This window comes from Myotis brandtii, unplaced genomic scaffold (assembly GCF_000412655.1).
Source record: "Myotis brandtii unplaced genomic scaffold, ASM41265v1 scaffold36, whole genome shotgun sequence".
Taxonomy (NCBI): Eukaryota; Metazoa; Chordata; class Mammalia; order Chiroptera; family Vespertilionidae; genus Myotis; species Myotis brandtii.
Genome location: NW_005363836.1, coordinates 6,433,021 through 6,452,883, shown reverse-complemented (window position 1 = coordinate 6,452,883; position 19,863 = coordinate 6,433,021). Strand labels below are relative to the sequence as shown.

General features: G+C 37.9%; 1 protein-coding gene across 1 annotated transcript in view; it reads left to right on the top strand.

Annotated features, from left to right (window-relative positions):
- The window catches only part of PIGK (phosphatidylinositol glycan anchor biosynthesis, class K), a 99,925-nt gene extending 81,996 nt beyond the window's left edge, over positions 1 to 17,929 (top strand). The window contains exon 10 of the mRNA XM_014544358.1: positions 17,120 to 17,929. Within this exon, the coding sequence (XP_014399844.1) occupies positions 17,120 to 17,236 (117 nt within the window). The 3' untranslated portion in view covers positions 17,237 to 17,929. The remainder of the gene's footprint in view (positions 1 to 17,119) is intronic.
- The last annotated feature ends 1,934 nt before the right edge of the window (positions 17,930 to 19,863 follow it).

Here is a 19,863-nt window from a genome sequence, read left to right as displayed (position 1 = left end):
GTTCAGTTAGGGGCTACCAGGCAGGCAGGCAGGTGAGCGATTAGGAGCCAGCGGTCAGGATTGTGAGAGGGATGTCCAACTTGGGGGACAATTGGACATCCCCCAAGGGGTCCCTGATTGAAGAAGGTGCAGGCCGCACGAATTTATGCACCAGGCCTCTAGTTTAAAAATAAGTATACAGATGTTTCTTGACTTACAGTGGTATTAGGTCCCAATAAACCCATCATAAGTTGAAAATATTGTTAAGTCTAAAATGCATTTAATACAACTAACCTACCAGACATCATAGCCTAGCCTCACCTACCATAAACATGCTAAGAACACTTACATTAGTCTGCGTTTGGGCAAAATCTTCTCATTACTGCTGCCCAGCAGCATGAGAGAGTATTGTACCACATTTCACTAGCCTGGGAAAAGATCAACATTAAAAATTTGAAGTATGGTTTCTACTGAATGCTTACTATCACTTTCACCCAATTGTAAAGTTGAAAATTTATAAGTTAAACTATCCTAAGTCGGGACCCTTTATAACATACTCTCTTCTCACTTCTCTACATTCTGAGATGTCTTGGATGCTGCATTTCCAGCTATGCAAATGGATTTCCACCATTTTCAGTCCTGTCCTTTTTTATGATAACTCTTTATATTGTTTTACTATAGTTATTTTGGCATTTTAATGTTTTTCTATTCCAGTAAGGCCTACCGCAGTATGGCTAAAGGTTGACTAAAATGTCTATCAAGTGGAAAATCTCTGACACCATTTTAAAAATGTGCCTATTGAATTATCGGTATCTGGAAACTCATCAAAAGGTTGCTGAATCCTTTTGATGGGTTTCCAGGTATTGATAATATCACTCCCCTGTCCAAGGACTAAGATTGCTTTAAAATGTTAAAGCTTTCCCTAATTATAGCATCTTTAAAGCTGAAGTCTAGTGAAAAATAATATTACTGTTCACTTATTTTCATTCAAATTATAAGGCAGATAATTAAAATTAAACTACTTAAAGGCCATGTGCTATTTTTAAATATCAATTGGGATATTGTTTTAAATGTATATAGATTAATCTCAGCTATCATATTATAACTTCTGACAGTCACTTCAGAAATGTCACTTTTGAAGGAATAAATGAAACTGTGAAGCTGTTTGAAAATACTGACCAATATTTCAATACTATTTCCTCAGCTTTATGTAAGTTTAAAAAATATTGTCCACCTATAAATTTGTCATCAGAGTTTCTGATATATTAAATTTCTCTATTAGAAATGAAAGGTGTGAGCCTTACTGGTCATTAAGTATCCTATATAATAAAGAGGTAATATGCAAATTAACCCTCATGCCCTCAAAAAATGGCTGCCTATGACAAGGCCAGCAGGGGGGTTAGTGAGGGACGACCAAACGACTGAGCAAGCAGGCTGTGTGGGGCGACCAGGCCGGCAGGGGGGCCGTGAGGGGTGACCAGGCCGGCGGAGGGGGCAGTGGGGGGCAACCAGGCCTATGGGGGGGCAGTTAGGGGTGACCAGGCTGGCAGAGGGGGGCAGTTGGCAGACCAGGCTGGTAGGGGGGGCAGTCAGGGGCAACCAGGCTGGCAGGGGTGGGCAATTAGGGGCAATCAGGCTGGCATGCAGAGGCAGTGAGGGGCAATCAGGCCGACAAGAGGGGGGCAGTTAGGGGTGACCAGGCATGCAGGCAGGGGAGCATTAGAGCCAGTGGTCCAGGATTGTGAGAGGGATCCCTGATTGGAGAGGGTGCAGGCTGGGCCTCTAGTTCTAAAATAAAAACAGATACCAGTTTTCACCAAATGTCTAAACATTTAAAAGGTGAGAAGAGCTGATGTTTGTGAAGATGCAGTGAGATGGACATGCTCATAAATTGCTGATGGGAATATAAGTTAATGCAGCCTTTCTTAGAAGTCATTTATTTGTGTGAATTTATAAATAATAATAGTAATTCTACCTCTAGGATTTTATTCAGAAGAAGGGATTCAATTATGACAGAAAGATTTATGTTTAAAACCGTTATGTTCATTACAGCATTTCTTAGGAAGCAGCATAATATAATACAAACAGTGTACTGGAATTGAATCCAAAATCACCATTTAGTGACTGCTTGATTTGGGGCAAGTCTCTTAGTCTTTCTTTTGCAGATCATACATTGGAAATATGATGATGGTAACGGTAACAATAATAACAACAGTGAAGAGAGTGACAGCTTCATCTGGGTTAAGTGTTGCTGGATATATCTAATTAGATTCTTCAGTTTTCCATAGCAGCTGTTCCCGATATTTGTTACACTTCTATCCTCTTTAAAGCTCAGCTTAAGACTTAGCCTCCTAAGTCTGGAGAACAATTGCGGTCATTAGGCAAAAACACCTTTAATACACTTTCAATGTACCTTCAAACTTATTTGTATCTTTATGAGTCTTTCTGTCCACCTCAAAGGAAGACGTGTGTGAATTGTATCAGCGATAACCTTGCTTACATAGTCAGGAACCTGTTCCATCAGTTATGCTTTTCTCTCTTGTCTTTATACTCCCCACTGCTGAAAAGTGCTTTAAAAAGTCTTCCTCAATCCTGCTTTCCCTTCCAGCTTCACTCTTTCCCCTTTCTCTCTTATTGATGTTTTAAAAATAGACTAGCTCAGTACCAGAAAAACAACCCAATTAAATGAGCAAAGGACATCGTAGATATTTCTCCAAAGAAGATATACAGATGGCCAATACGCGCATGATAAGAAACTCAGCTTTACTAATCAATAGGGAAATGCAAATCAGAATCACAATGAGACACCTCTTCACATGCATTAGGATGGCTGTTACCAAAATAACAAAAACAGAAAATAATAAGTGCTGCTGAGGATGTGAAGAAATTGGAACCTTTTGCAGTGGAAATGTAGAATGGTATAGCCACAATGGAAAACTGTGTGGTGGTTCCTCCAAAAATTAAAACAATTACTATATGATCCAGCACTTTTACTTCTGAGTACATACCCAAAAGAATTATAAGCAGGGATTCAAAAAGATATTTGTACCCCAATGTTTACAACAGCATTATTCACAGTATATCAGTGAATAAATGGGTAAACAGTGTGGTATATAGTGTCAGTATATTATTCAGCCTTAAAAAGGAAGGATATGCTGACAAGTGCTTGAATTTTACGATGTTGTGCTAAGTCAAGTAAGCCAAACAAAAAGTACAAATATTATATGATTCCACCTAGATTAGGCAGATTCATAGACACAGCAAATAGAATATAATGATTACCAGGAGCTGAGGGAGGAGGGACTGGGGAGTTTTTGTCTAATGGGTACAGTTTCAGTTGGGGATGATGACAAAGTTCTGGAGATGGATGGTGGTGATGGTTGCACAACAGTATGAGTGTACTTAAAGGCACTGAACTGTGCACTTAAAAATGATTAATATGGTAAATTTTATGTTATGTATATTTTACCACAATAAAAAGAATAAACTAGTTTTATTCATTTTACTCCCTTTTCCCCCCTCAGTCTACTTTATTATAGTCTGTATCCCAGCAACTGCTCTGTAACTGTTCTTGCAAAGTGCACTAAAATTTCCCAATTTTCATATCATCCAAATCTTTGACTTCTTTGTAGATTTGAACTCTATTAATCTCTCTGAAAACTCATTTCGTTGTTGTTTTCTTTTTTTGTTGTTGTTCTTGGACCACCACTGTATACTGGTTTTATACCCATCTCTCTGATTTCTTCATTTGAAAAACCTTTGCTGATCTCCTCCTAGACCTATCTTTATGATTCTCTTGTACAAATTCCTATTGAACATGCACTCCCTACTCTTATATCTACCATAATGGTTTTCAGTTTCACTTACATACTGGTGGCCCCCAAATATTCTCATCTCCTTCTTGGGTTGCAGAACAACATTTAATTGCCTGTAAGATAGCTTCACTTGGGTCTTTAATACATTGTCTAAAGCAGAATTTAACCTTTTCCTAATGGTTCTCTTATTATGTTTTAAGAGAACCTTTATTCTTTTCATCCCTTCCTTTCTCTCTCTCAAAATCTATCTATATAAAACACTAATATGCAAATCAACCAAATGGTGGAACTACCTGCAGAAGGACCAGTCGGTGGGGGGTGGGGCGAGCGGGCAGTGCCAGGCCAGCCAGCCAAGGCAGGTGCCAGCGGGGGCCCGATCGCCCAGCCAGGTAGGCCCTGATTGCTGGCCAGGCTTAGCGGTGGGGGGTGGGGCGAGCGGGCAGTGCCAGGCCAGCCGGTGCCAGCGGGGGCCTGATCACCCAGCCAGGTAGGCCCTGATTGCTGGCCAGGCTTAGGGACCCTACCTATATATTGGGAACAGTCTCTTATATTTAAAAATTAAAATCTGGCAAGGCTACTCTAACATTGAAAAAACAGGATGATGCAGCGATGACATGCATGGACTCAAGCTTGCACATTTTGTGGTCAGCCCTGATTCTGACACTTATAATTGTGTGACAAAGCCAATTACTTAACTTCTCTCTGCTTCAGTTTTTCCACCCATAAGATGGGGAAAATGATACTACTGCCTCAGAAGGATCATGTTATGTACTACTTTTTATAATCAGGGCAAAAAAATGTAGCTGCCCATACAACAGCAAGATGCCTTTCACCTGTATAAAAAGTATGGTCACTGGTGCATGCAGTGTCCTGGATTGCGGGAGAGATGTCTGACTGCCAGTTTAGGCCTGTAAACCAGCAGTTGGACATCCCCTGAGGGGTCCTGGATTGCAAGAGGGTGCAGGCTGGGCTGAGGGGCCCCTCCCTCCCCCATGCATGAATTTTGTGCACCGGGCCTCTAGTTCATATATAATTGGTTTTAAATTCCTTTTTATTCTGTTTCTTAAATGTTTCTGAAATTCATCTACTCCTTTTCATATTTATTGTGTACCTGTAAACAGGTACAAACATCATATTTCACAGTTAATCATAATCATCATGAGAAATAATTAGTACCATTGAAAAAGTTATCACTCCTATTTTATACTTGGATAAATTGAGGTTCAGAGGGGTTTAAGTAACTTGCCTAAGATCTCCTACTTGTAAGTGGCAAAGCCAGAATTTGGATGTAGGTCTGAGTTCAAAGCCATTTCTCCTGTGAGCATTGTAACAGTTTTTATGAAGGAACTGGTCCCCAGGACATTTGATGAATAAGGTGTCAACAGATGTAATACATGTACGGTTAATTAAAACCATATTTTGGAAGAAGAAATATCAACTGAGCTAGCTCAATATTCAACACATGAGTATCCATTTATTTAGAATCTGTTGTAAAGAGAGTCATCCTCTTCATAATTCTATTCTTGATTTCTTTCTCCACCCCAACCGTTTGGCTCTCCAATGAGGGCTTGAGACAAGGTAGAGATCTGAGAGTTATGGCACAAAAAGGGATAGGAGAGGGTGCCAAAGGTTAGCTTTGCTTATTTAAAATTTTATCAATAGTTGCTCATTTGATTTGAAACCAAATTGTGGTATGTTTGAGCCCGCGTTCGTTGTCTCACAAAACTGAAGAATAGATTCATAGACAAAAATGGTTAGTGGAAGTAAAGTTTATTAAGGAAGCCAGTCCTGGAAAAGGTGTAGCGAGGGTTTCAGGAGCAGGCCAGTGTCCAGAGCTTCCTTTCCATGTTACAGTTGGATGTTAAAGTCTATTGGTCTACGTGTAGAGTCCCACATGGCCATAAGCCACGTGAGCACAGGGGATGTGCTCCTCCGCCACAGGAACATCAGGAACCCATTGCATGCCAGAAAGAGAGGAAGCATGTGCTTTTTAATCTAGGGGCAGATACTTGCCTTGCTAGCTCCTGATTGGTCCTTTCAAAGAATTCTGTCTTAATAACATTCTTGGGATTGATTATACGTCTTAATAACTGTCTTATGACTGGTTATCTGCAAGTTGCCTGTCTTAGCAACATTCATACATTTTAAAGCTCATGTCTCCCTTATGCACCCTTCCTTCCCCACCCAGTTGGGGTGCCTTAGTAACTCCCAATTAGTTGGGTTCCTGGCTCTACTTCCTTTCCTCCCTCCCCCTTGGTCCCAATTCCTGACTACCTAGCTTCCTTCTCAGAATCAAGAGAAGACTTTCTTCTATGTGGTCATCTAATCTGAGGATCCATATTTAGTTCAGATAGTTCAGCAACATTAAGGATTTATAGGCCCTTGTGAATTATTCTGATAATCTAACAATGTAACTTTATTTCAAAAATATCTTTTCTGATTTCTGTAAAACTGATGATAAACAGCACATTTGGAATACAACTCATTCACTGTTTTCCTGTACTAATTCTTTGTCTCTTCTTCACCACGGAGGGCAGCCAAATAGATTGTGATTTCTACAAAGTTGTAAGAAAAATGAGTGTCAAAGAGCTCTGATGATCTCTAATTTGTATGAGTGGACTTGAGGATTAGCTACACATGACTAAAGTAAACAATCAGTAATTAAAAACAACTAGACAAACACACATTTCTTTCACAAGTCAAAGTAATTTAGAGTTCATTACATTTAGAAAGAAAACATCCCTAATGAATATTAGACATTTGACCTGTGGTGTTACTTTGAATATTAAGAGCTTGGTAGTAATTAACTTTACTTCCTTTGCATTACAACTTTATCATCTTAGTTACTAAGACAAAAGGCTTTCAGAAAAATTTTTGCTATGTCATTGAAAATACATTATAAAATTTTTCTTTTTTAAAATACATTTTATATAAATAGTAAAGACTTGTTAATATAATTTGTAATGAATATGAATTTTCTGTCATTAACAGATATGATATAATCATGATGAAAGTTATAAATTGAGTTTTGGTCTTTTAAAATTCATTGTAATTTTATAAATGTGCCCAATATAAAGGATGTTTTTATTTTCTATATTCTATTATATCAAAATGTATCACATAGTTTCTGATGTATTCTTAGGTTTTCCAACGATATTTGCCTTAAGGGTTAAGTATAGATCATAATATTAGGGCAGAAGTGTGTTTTAGTAGAGGCTTGTTGGTGTTTGAATAAATGTTAACTTTCTGTGGTTGAGGCAAACAGTACTGGAAGTGAGAGATGGTCCTTTCTCTAGATCCTGGGAAGGGACAAGTGATTTGTTCCTTGGCTAGTTTACTAGCTACATATTTGTACCTACTTTTAAGATAGAGAATCTGAAAAAATAAAAAAAAGTTCATTATGCAGTGAAAAAACAGAACCAGTTCACTCTTCCTGGTACAGCAGAGGCACCTTTCTCATAGGAAATTCTATGATCTACTTTTAGATAGAAAGGTAGAGGTCAAGGAATCCTTTCTGCATGTGCTATTTCTCAAGCGCCTTTGGTTCAAAATAATCAGTGGCATATTTTGGGGTATCATAATCTGAACCCATTCAATAGCAATTTTCTAGAGCACGGAAAACCATGGCCCATAGATCAAATCCAGCCTGCCACCTGATTTTGTAAATGAAGTTTTATTGGAACACAGTCATGCCGATTTGTTTACATATTGTTTAAGGCTAGTTATACACTAGGAGGCAGAATTGAGTACATGGTATAGAGATTGTATGCCCTACAGGGCCTAAAATATTTACTATCTGGCTCTTTGCAGAGAAAGGAAAAAACCTTGAAATAATTTTTTTATCATCATCAATATTTATGAACATTGCTAATTTATAAAACTTACGTATACCTTAATTTTACTTAAGAAGAATTTGTCAACTTTTCTATACAAATGTAAATGAGAATGGTCTTTTTCATGACTTACAAACATAAATGCAAACTATGTTCATATACATTTTTACTTTTATAAGAAAGAATAATCATATTTAGGAGCCACTTAGCTAAAATGGCTTGAACATAGTAGGCATTCAAAATATTTGCTGAATTTATTATTGATGAAAAATCGAGAAAAATGTAAGACAATACAGTACAAAGGGATTTTTCTAGCTTTAAAATAAAATAGCACTTCTGAATTTTAAAAGCACCTGTCAGCCTATTAGGAAAACATTTTAGGTCCATCTTTCATGTGTAGGAAATAAATATATACACCTTAAAGGTGCAGAAAGTGCATAATAATGCCTGTTATTATGCACTTAAAACTTCTTTTGCTACATGGATTACAAAAAAAGGTAAATCATAGTAGTTTTTAAGGTAGCCATTTTTATGTAGATGTAAAAATCAAAGCATATGTGTGTGGAGGTATTTCTTGCTTTAAATAATAAGATTTGCGTATGATTTCAAAGACCTCTCCACTCCAGTCAGTTGTGCCTACCTCTGTGTGCCAGTGTAAAGTGGAGATTGAAACATTTAATCATGTATGCTGTATCTCTTACTGAAGAACTAAAAAATAAATTCATGTAGTTCAAACTTCAAATTGTTTTGCATATTTTTAAAGAAATATTTTTAACTTCTCACTAGGACTTCTTAAATAGATTGTATTATTTGATTAGTGCAATTCTTATTTTTCCTTAAGTCATAAAACCAAGAGTATAAACTAGTAAATGTGTATTTACTATTTGTATTTGAATATTTTATATTTCTTATTTCAAGAGGAAACTAGTATTAAGTTGATTACCTTATTGTATTCAAAGCTTGAGACCTTCCTAAGGTGTAGAAATAGGTAAGACCAAAATGTATTAGAATCACACCCATTAGTTGGCCATTGGTGCACAGAGAAGCAGAAATTAATTTTTACTGAGGTATGAGAACAGCCTTCATCTAGAGGTGATATTTGAGCAGGGTCTTAGAGAATTGATCTGGAAGAGTGGGAAGAATTAGACTAGAATATTTCATTCTCTTTACTTTTTAAAAACATATTTAGTAAATATCTTAATTAGTTATTCTCCCCAAGGAATCCGAGGAATAAGTATCGGATGCAATGAATACTTTCGTTACAAGTTTTCTATTTCTGCATAGCAAACAAATTTAGTGATTTTAAAGCATTTATTATCTCACAGTTTTCATGGCTGAGGAGTCTGGACACAGCTTAGCTTAGTCCTGTGCTTACCGCCTAACAAGGCTTCAGTCTAGGTGTCAACTAGATTGTAGTCTCAACTGCAGCGCAGGGTCCTAGAGCAAGCTTATTGGTTATTGGCAGAATTCAGTTACTCATGGTTGTAGGACTCACTGAGGCCCTCAGCTCCTGCAGACTGCTTGCCATTCCTTCCCCAGGTCCACTCCACAACAGCAGAGCATCTTGTCTGCTCCTAGTGTATCTGTCTCTCTGATTTCTGTCTCTGTTATTGAGACCTTCCTCTAAAGGGCTCACCTGATTAAGTCAGCTCCTTCCCCCAGGATAATCTCCCTTTTGATTAACTAAAAGCCAACTGATTAGGGACCTTCATTACATCTTCAGAATCCATTCATCTTTGCTCAATTATGTAACCTAATCACAGGCGATATCCCATCATAGTCACAAGTCCTGTGCATACTCAGGAGGAAGGGGTTTTATAGGATGTCTTTGATTTATATCATTAACATCACTTGAAGAGTACAAATTATATTTTATAGAAAGGATGTAGTTTAGATATACTAACATATCACTGATTAAACAATTAAAAACAGTTATTTCCTAAAGTAATTAACCTAATCACAGGCGATATCCCATCATAGTCACAAGTCCTGTGCATACTCAGGAGGAAGGGGTTTTATAGGATGTCTTTGATTTATATCATTAACATCACTTGAAGAGTACAAATTATATTTTATAGAAAGGATGTAGTTTAGATATACTAACATATCACTGATTAAACAATTAAAAAAAGATATTTTCTAAAGTAATTGTGACCTTATTTAAAATACAGTCTAACTGAACTGATATGCTTATTATATTTTAAGAAAAGCATCCCATTGAAACCTTGAAAATTTTTATTTGCTTGCCAATAAATATATACAATTATGAAAATCCTAGTTTTCTCTTTTTACATAAAGTTAATACTTAGATCTGTGGTCCGTTAACTATTTTAAAATTCTGTGGTAATGTTCTCCCAGCAATGTGAAAGAAGAGACTGAATACTGTTCCCAAGTGGCAGGGCAGTGTTGCTTAGCTACCTATCTAATTTGAAGTATTAGGCATTTATATAATAGGTGGCCCTTGAGCCTTTAAGTGTTTGCTCATGACACATTGCAGTGTTTAAGTATGGTTTTCACCTTTGTATTATCACTGTTATTGTGAAAGGTTAAAAAAAAAAAGTGTACTTAATAGCAGTCAGTAGAGAACCTTAACTACATACAGTCATTTTATGAGAAGCTCTAATAAGGACACAAATGAAGTTATAAACTATATTAAATATGAGCTTGTTGCTGGTGAAAATGAAGTCCTTTCACGGAGTTGCAAGGAAAGCATTCTGGGAGACCTATGTATGGGAGGGGAAGAGGCAGTGGTCCTGGGTTCAGCTCTGGTGTCTCATCTCTGTCCATCCTGCCATGGGAAAAGTTCAGCCTTGTCTTCATCAGGCCCAGAAATAGGGCCAGTGTCCAGACATTTTGTGCTAGTGGTTCAGTCCATGTCTCTGTCCTCATCTAGCTAGCTCATTCTGTGTTCCCGGCTGCACTCCGGCCGGCTCTGTGCCCAGGCCCGCGCAGTCTCCTTGAGCCCCAGCGCCCCATAGGTGCTGTGGGAGGAAGTGCTGAGCATGGGTTATCAGGGAGAGGAGAGGAGGGGAGGGGAGGGGAGGGGAGGGGGAGAGGAGGCTCTTTGTTAAGCTGGGATTCTATTATCTTGGGTTTGGGAAGGACTAGACTCTTCTTGAAACGAACCAGTCAACTTCCCAATCTTTTGTGGGCTTGTGTTGGATCCTCCTCCTAATCAATCATTTCCTCGATCTTCCAGGGTCCTGTGTCCCTTATCCAATCTGGTGCTTTTCCCAGGCTAGACAGGCCTTTATGGTCACCATCTTGACTCCTAAGGTCCATGCCTCCTAGTAGAAGCACCTCCCCTTGGGCCATCTTGGCTTCAATAGGGCATGTGCCAGCAGAAGAATTTCCCTTTATTGTTCTATCCCTCCCCCGAGTAATCTTCAGGGAATGGACAGGTGGTTCCCTGGGGAGCCTGTGAAACTGTAGCCTCCTAGTGAAGCAGGCCCAGTATTGGATTCAGCTTCCCAGTTTATTAGGGTTCTCAGTGTCTGATTCCTTTTGCTCCCTTCTTTTACTATCTAGCTACCTATGCTAACATATCTCAAAAAGCAATAGTAATTATAACAATCTGTCATTTGTAAGTAAAATCATTGTAGAATGTCTAAAATATTACCTATAGTTGTCTTAAAAATAGCAGCATTGTTATACTTCAAGAATATTAAGTACATACTGAAAAAGCACTTTATTTTGTTGCTGTCATGCTATTGATGTTACTTTTTCTTAAAGTAGGATATCAAATACTAAACAGTGTTATTGCAGTACATCTCCTAATTTGGAAAAAGTGAATATATGAAGATTTTTCTAGGTGGGCTCTTTTAATACAAGTTTTTTCTGTAAATTCCTCTCCCCCACCAAAATGGTGAAAGACATACATATCCATTGTAGAAAACATACTTTCAAAAGTATAGATATATTGAGAGAAGAGATTAAAACTATTCCTAATCCTACTTCCCCCAGAGAAATACTATTAAAACTTTAGTATATTTTCTTCATTTGAATATTGTTATAGAAATAAAGATCATATTTTATACTTAGTTTGCATCTTGCTTTTATTTTCTTATCACAATATAAACATCTTTTCAAGTCATTAAAATTGTTTGAAAACATTTTTATGGCTAATTATGTGGATGTATATTACTTCTCATTTTATTTATATAGATCAGTGGTTCTCAACCTTCCTAAAGCTGCGACCCTTTAATACAGTTCCTCATGTTGTGGTGACCCCCAATTTCATTGTTACAAATTGAACATAATTAAAGCATAGTGATTAATCACAAAAACAATATGTAATTACAGTGGGGCCTTGACTTACGAGTGTCCCGACTAACGAGTTTTTCGAGATACGAGCCGTCTCTCGGCCGATTTTTTGCTTTGAGTTGCGAGCTAAAATTCGGGTTACAAGCCAGCTTCAGATACCCCACCGCTAGGTGGCGCAGCGAAAGTCACAGTGAACGGCACAACATCAGCCCAGCATCACGTGTCTCACTCGTTCACTGTTGATTTGACATACGAGTAATTTGAGTTACGAGCTCTGTCACGGAACGAATTAAACTCGTAAGTCAAGACCCCACTGTATATATGTGTTTTCCGATAGTCTTAGGCGACCCCTGTGAAAGGGTCATTCGACCCCCAAAGGGGTCGCGACCCACAGGTTGAGAACCGCTGATATAGATTATTTTCTGTTTGTTTTTTTTTTATTATTTTATAAATAACACTGAGAAGAAAATCTTTTTGTTAATTTTTTGGCCACCATTTCTGAGTTTTTTAATATTGGTCCTAGCTAGGAGTATAATAGATCCCAGAAGTGAATAAGTAAGAACATTTTAAAGACCTCTGAACATGTTAATAGATTACTTTCCTGAAAAGTAGACCATCCTTAATAACATTTACTAGTTTAATTTTAAAAAGAGAAAGAAATAATATATCATTTTTAATTTGTTTTTGTGACCAGGAAAACTGGTTTTTTTTCTAATATTAATTAACCACTCATAATTATTCCTTTCTCAACAATTTTCTTTTCCCACTTATTGATAAATCTTTGTATATTTTCATATTAATTTTTGGGAAATATTCATGTACTGAATTCAACCCCCTTTCTGTCATATTATCCTATTTATTTACCTTTTCATTTGACTTATCCATTTTGCAAAATGTAGATCTTTTCAAAAGTTTTTTATAAAAATATTTTCACCTTTTCTTCCTTGTTTTTATTCATTGTTTTTAAACTTATGACTTCCTTTACTGTGCATATTCTCCTACAATTTATATCTTCACCCCATTTGCCTGTGGTTAGTCACTGGTTCAAGGCTTCTCATTGTCTCAAATCCCAACACACAGCTGGGCATTCACAGAATGACTCTCCATGGCCCAAACTTGCTACTTCTTTCAACAGGGTTTCCTAAGTGCCAGGGTCTTGGCTTCTTCAGTGAACAAAGAGGATGCCAGTTTCTACCCTCGTGGAGCTTTTATCATCTTCCTGCACCAGCCCAGGCTGGGGCATCACCCTTTTCCTAATGCTGGCTTTTCTCATCACCATGACTTTGCTCCATGTGCCACTGCCTGGGTGTGATCCCCTCCTCTTCACCAACCCAATTACGATACCTCGAGACCTCGTTCAAGAGCCAGCTTTCCCAAGTAGTCCTTCCTGAGTAGCCACCCACCTGACAGTCCCCCCAGCTTGCTGGCCCTTGGACCCCTGTTCTTCTCTCCACATGAACTCCTTTGTAACTTCTCTCCACCTTTGTGATTAACGTAGCCCCATTATGATGTGTCCGTAGGTGCCACTTTACAAAAGTAATTAAAAAAAATTTCCCCCCATCTAATATTTTTTCATCTAATTCTAAGTCATGTAAACTATATTTTGGTTTATAGTGTTGGGTTAGAAACAAAACTGATTTTTTTCCCCCCAAATGTTAATCCTTTGTTAGAACACCTTGCCTATTGGCTTGTAATAGTTTTTATTGTATACTAAATTCTTGGATACTGGGCTGATCGCCTACTTTCTATTCTGTTTCATTGATGTATTTTGCATCAGAACAACATTATAGATTGGCTTTATCATATTCCTTTTTATATTCAGGACTATTTACCCCTCTCTATAGAGTAATACAGATTGTTTGCCTTATATCTCATGCTACTTAATATTTCTTATTGCTATTGCAACTGTAATTTTTTCTATTTTTTTTACTTGTTTTTACTGGCATATTGGGACGGTTTTTAAAATATGTTTATCTTAAGTCTGAGCTCTTTAATATCAATAATTATAAGTTTATTTTGAGTTGTTTGATAACTAATCAAACTATCTGCAAATAATGAGAATTTACTTCTCCTTCCTAAATGTTATATCTGAATTGGCCAGAAATTCCAGAGCCATATTAATAATGTTAATAGTGGGTGTTCTTATCACAGAAAAAAAAGGTCATGATTAAGGAAAAATCATGGTCAACTTTCTATTAAAAATAAAATCACAGTTAAAAACAAATCATTGTTAATTATTCTAGATTAGATGAATTGCTTTGCAAATTTACCATGGGTAAGGTGCATCAAGATCCTGGGAGATGTTCATTTCTCCAGAAGGGGGCAACATCTGAATGACATAAATGGCTAACTTCAAATGGAAAGGAACGAGGCCTCCGACCTAGATTGCAGTTGGGAGGAGGAAGGATAGAGGGAAGCTAGGGGAGTTAGTCTCTAGATCCCCCCACTTCATTTCCTTGAGAGCGATTCCTGGCATGGTGACAAGTGGAGTTGGTCTGTTTCCAGGAAGACTATAGGCAAGAGCCAGAAGTGAGCATCCCTGCAGTTCCTTTAAAGTGAGGGGGTTGGATGGGAAAGACATGTGTGAAATTTACCTCCAGGAGACAGTACAGCAGTATTTTTCCTGGACAGCTCTATCAAAGGCTGGCTGTAAACACTGTTAGGATGCGACAGGTGGTTGAAGAAGTTCTTTGTGAAATTTAGCTCAAATGAGTATTTCTTATTCTAGAAGGGTCAGAGGGGAGTATCTTGACAGACCTCCCCCGACCTGAACAAAGTTCATGGTGGACAAGGGGTCGATTAGCTGCCCTTCACACTCTTCTTACCAGTATTTATACCATTGTTTCAGAAACCCGAGGTTACAAGTATGCAACTTAATTTTCTTATGAAAATAAAATTTTAGGGTTTTTCCTTCCACATTGTCATCTCAGTGGATATATTCCAAAAAATATATATTTTTATTGATTTCAGAGATGAAGGGAGAGGGATAGAGAGATAGAAACATCAATGATGAGAATCATCGATCAGCTGCCTTCTGCATGCTCCCCAACTGGGGATTGAGCTCACAACCCAGGCATGTGCCCTAACAGGGAAATTGAACCGTGATTTCTTGGTTCAGAGGTTGACGATGCTCAACCACAGAGCCACGCCGGTTGGGTGATAGATTCCACCTCTTGATGAGAGCTGCTATAAAGCAACGTATTGCAAAGGCTGTAGACGCAGGGAAGTATGGAGAATTGGGGTGTTGTTTTTTTTGCCACAGTCTTTCACAATTAAGTGAAAGAAGGACTCAATGATGTCCTTAGGACACTATCTTTTTCGTCAATGTAGATTTTAATTTGCTGTTACAAAATTATGTTACCCACCTCTCTTTGTATCTAGCCTGTTGTCCTTGTATCTTGTTTTATTTTTCTCTCTGTAACATTAAGAAAAATATATTTTGGTTCCTTGTGCATCTTTTCCTTTCCTTGTCCATCTTTATTCAAGTCCATCTCAACTAAAATTTTTCTAAATTATCTTTTGCTTCCTTATTAAATCTTATTCAGAGATATGTTCTCTGCATCTTTAGAATATTTCTTTCTCTGTGTGGGCGTATTTTTACTCCTGAACCTCACCTTCCCCTGCCCCCCCCGCCCCTTAGAGCACTGTTGGTGTTTGCCAACAGAACAGGTGGATGCCTCTCACTGATTACTTAGGTTTGAACAATCTTCTCAGATCTGCATTTGAAGAATAGGTGGTTACACATTTCCCAGTGATTGGCATGCAGGCATCAATGTGGTTTTGCTAGGCTAAACTAGGATCATCTGCTACCATGCTCCATATGCCCGGTTTGGGGGCACTTTAAAGAGATGAAGTATAAAAAACAAACAACAACACCACATTTCTTAACGTGCACTACTAAAAGTGAAGAGGTTAAGTGTCCTGGTTATATAAGGGAAAACCAAACCATAAGATGTGGATTCTTCTAAGACAGGGGTCCTCAAACTACGGCCCACGGGCCACATGCAAATACAAATATTGTATTTGTTCCTGTTTTGTTTTTTTACTTCAAAATAAGATATGTGCCGTGTGCATAGGAATTTGTTCATAGTTTTTTTTTAAACTATAGTCCGGCCCTCCAACGGTCTGAGGGACAGTGAACTGGCCCTCTGTTTAAAAAGTTTGAGGACCCCTGTTCTAAGAGATTTGTGAACGTTTGTTGGATGGAGTTTACATGATGACTGAAGCAAAGTTCAGATTACAATTTCTCGCCACTCTAGTCTAAAATATGATTCTCATCATAACAACCTTACAATCTTAGCTAGTAATTCATGAAGTAGAACTCATAAAGAGATCACAGTCACTCACAGACCTCCAATTTCAGGGCCATAGTGCAGCTGTTGAAAGACAGTTAAATGAGGAAGACTGGTTTGCCTGTCCTTGTTGGGCAAGAAAACATACAAGACACTTGGCTTAGTGTTGAGGCATAGGGGATGGAGAAGAGGATGTAAAATGGACTCAGACAGAATTTGAGCCCTGGAAGTTTACAGGGAGATAAGCAATAAAGATAACTGTGATAATGGAAGTAAAAGTAGAAGGAGCTACAGATGAAAAGAAAAGCATATATCAGCTGGGAAAATCTGGAGGAGTTGGCATTTGAGTTAGTGCGTTTTGAATAGGCACAGTGGAGTACGGAGCATTCTAACTCAAGGGAGTAACATGACCAAAGGCACTGGCCCCCAAACAAGTATTTGTTGAATGTCAAGATAAATGGATTGGGTAGCTTTTGTTTTCTACTGACTTAGTGTACTGAATGAGTATCTCCCATGTGCCAGGCACTGTGCAGGTTGGTGCTGGGAATATGACAAGATGACCCTCATAGAGCTGTTGTCTAATAGGAGAGACAGATAAAACCAACAAACTAATGAACATGTAAATTCAAAATGAGGACTGTCAGGCTACTGAATAACCTGTCTGAATGGAGATGGTTGGGTAGGGTGGTCAGGGAAGGCCCCTTTGAGGGAACAAAATATCATTTGAAACTGATGTTGATAAGAGCCACCTTGAGATATTTATCTGGTTTGAAGTCTTCACCATTGTTTCTATCTTAAGACATTTAATTTGGCTAAATTACTCCCCCTTAAAACATAGCTTGTGAAATGTCTGTTTTCTGTTAGTATTTGCTTTACCCATTGTTGAACTCTTTGCCTCTTGTTAAATTTACCATGTGATGTCATCCTTATTTTGCAGAAACCAAAGCTGAAAGATTGGCATCCTCCTGGGGGTTTTATTCTGGGATTGTGGGCACTCATCATCATGGTTTTCTTCAAAACTTACGGAATCAAGCACATGAAGTTCATTTTCTAGGCGCGATGATGTATAAAGAGGACTGCATGGAAGACTACAATCTTGGATAAAAATTTATGTCATATCTTTTTAAAAATTCATTGCTCTTGTATGAATTGGCAAAAAATATAAGGAAACTAAATTTGGTGCACTATTGTTTTTTAACTTAAAGAAAAATAATTGTTAATGCAAGTGTTAAATGCCGCTAAATATATTTTCATGTTTTTCTTTGGTGTGTTATTAAAAAAATGGGACAAAGAGGTCAGAATATACTTATTGACTCATTTTGAAAAAGAAAGAATTTCCCGTTAGCCCCTTTTCATTTGGAAAAGAAAAAAGAGGACATTAAATTCTCACCAGCAGAGCTAATTTCTGATCGTAGTTTTGGGTATGTTCTCCCAGTCTTTTTTCTATGTACTTATTTTTGTGGGTCTAAAATAGAGATTGTATAGAACCATTTTGTAATCTCGCTTTTCATTTCACAATATGTTATCAACCATTTGCCTCTCCTTGGAAATTCTGCAAGAACACATTGGGAATGGCTGCAGAGCACCCATTTTATGAATGTACTGTAATTTATTTAACAGTGTTCTTTTGTTGGACCTCTTACCTTGTTCCCAAAATTGTCCTTTGGTTCATTCTTTAATATGTGAATATTTTACTGTCAGTCACTCATGGAATTCTGTAGCTTTAATTTTAAGTAAATATGAAAAATTAGTTTCTTAATCTATGGTACTGGCAGTCTTCAAGACCTTATTTGCTGTCAGTTTATCTGGAAAACTTAAGACCAGCGGTTCTCAACCTGTGGGTCGAGACCCCTTCAGCGGTCGAACAACCCTTTCACAGGGGTCGCCTAAGACCATCCTGCATATCAGATATTTACATTACGATTCATAACAGTAGCAACATTACAGTTATGAAGTAGCAATGAAAATAATTTTATGGTTGGGTCACAACATGAGGAACTGTATTTAAAGGGCCAGAAGGTTGAGAACCACTGCTTAAGACCTTTGGGAATTTCACATACTGACTTCTCAAGAGAAACAACCATTTTATACTTCTAAGCATTCATTCATTCTGTGATCATCTAGAATGGACCACTTTCGCTTCAGTTTCCCTATTGAAAGAGCGGTTGTTTCATTCTGTTTAAGATAAACCTTGCCCACTGGCTGGATCCATAGTTTTCCTGCGACAGTCCCATAAAGTGGATGGACTGTATGGAGGATTTACGCTTATAGCCCTGCCTTTACATCTGACTGGCTTATCACATAAGGCAGTAAGTAAATAGCCCCTTTTCTGGTCTCTGACAAGATCCAAGAGCCCATTATCTCCATCATTTACCTGCCAGCTTCATACCTTCTAATAACTGGAAATAGTATTCAGAATATGCTTTGCTGTCAGCCCCAGATATTGTTTCTTCACAGATAAGGGGGGAAAACCCTGAAAGTTGCATATTCATGTCCCATGGAATACCTATTTGGATTTTATGTTTGTTTGTTTTTTAATTTTTTTATTGATTAAGTTACTACAAATGTGTCCTTATCCCCACATTACCCCCTATCCCCCCTTACTCATGCCCTCACCCCCCTGTTGTCTGTGTCCATTGGTTAGGCCTATATGCTTGCATATAAGTCCTTTGGTTGATCTCTCCCCCTTACCCTCATCCTCCCCTACCTTCCCTCTGAGGTTTGATGGTCTGGTTGATGCTTCTCTGTCTCTGGATCTGTTTTTGTTCATCAGTTTATGTTGTTCATTATATTCCACAAATGAGTGAGATCATGTGATTATATGTTTTATCCAAAAACTTATGTGTCAATCATTATTCATTGCAAGGTCTGTTGTATATGGTAGGTAACATTAAAAAGACAACTCTTTCTCCACAATAAGCCCCTTTCTTAGGATTTGTTTTCCTTTTAGCACTCAGTTATTACCCTCTAATTATATGCAAAGTGGTCATACTTTTCACAAGCAGAGGATTAACTGTGTTCTCTCCCAGGTTAGAACAAGTGATATTGAAGCTTCCTGCCAGCTCTGGATCTTCATTTTAATTGGTCTTTGGTGCACTAGAAAGATGAAGAAGGGAAAATTTTACCTCATTATGTGGAAAAGGATCCTTCTGTACGTAGGAGGGGGTGGGGGTCGGGGGAGACCTAAATTCTAATAACCAATTATAGTAGTGCTAATAGACAAAGAAGTTTGACCATTTCACCCTTTGTACACCCCAGGTCATGACCTGGTGGGGTGGGGTTACTTAGAGGAAATGTGACTGTTCTTGAATCAGAGTAATTCGGTTTGAATGGAATGAATCAAGCCCTGATGGCAAAGACTGCTGGGAAGTAAAAGGATTCCTCTTCAGAGGTTGTGCTAGCTGCCCTTCTTAGTTAAAATCAAACTGGGACAAGAAGTGTTGGATGTAATGCACAGGATTCATTTTGTCCAGGTGGAGTTGCAAAGGGCAGGTTTAGCTCTTTCTGTTTCATTATTGAATTTTCAGAATATAGTTAAAGTTAAAATATGTTAAGTATTTAGCTCATAACCATGATCTTTTTGCATAAAGTATACTCTGCTTTCAATAATAAGTACCTTCTCTGCATATGGTAAGTGGGTAATATTGTAAGTGCAATTAAATGGCCCAGTCTCTAAATGCT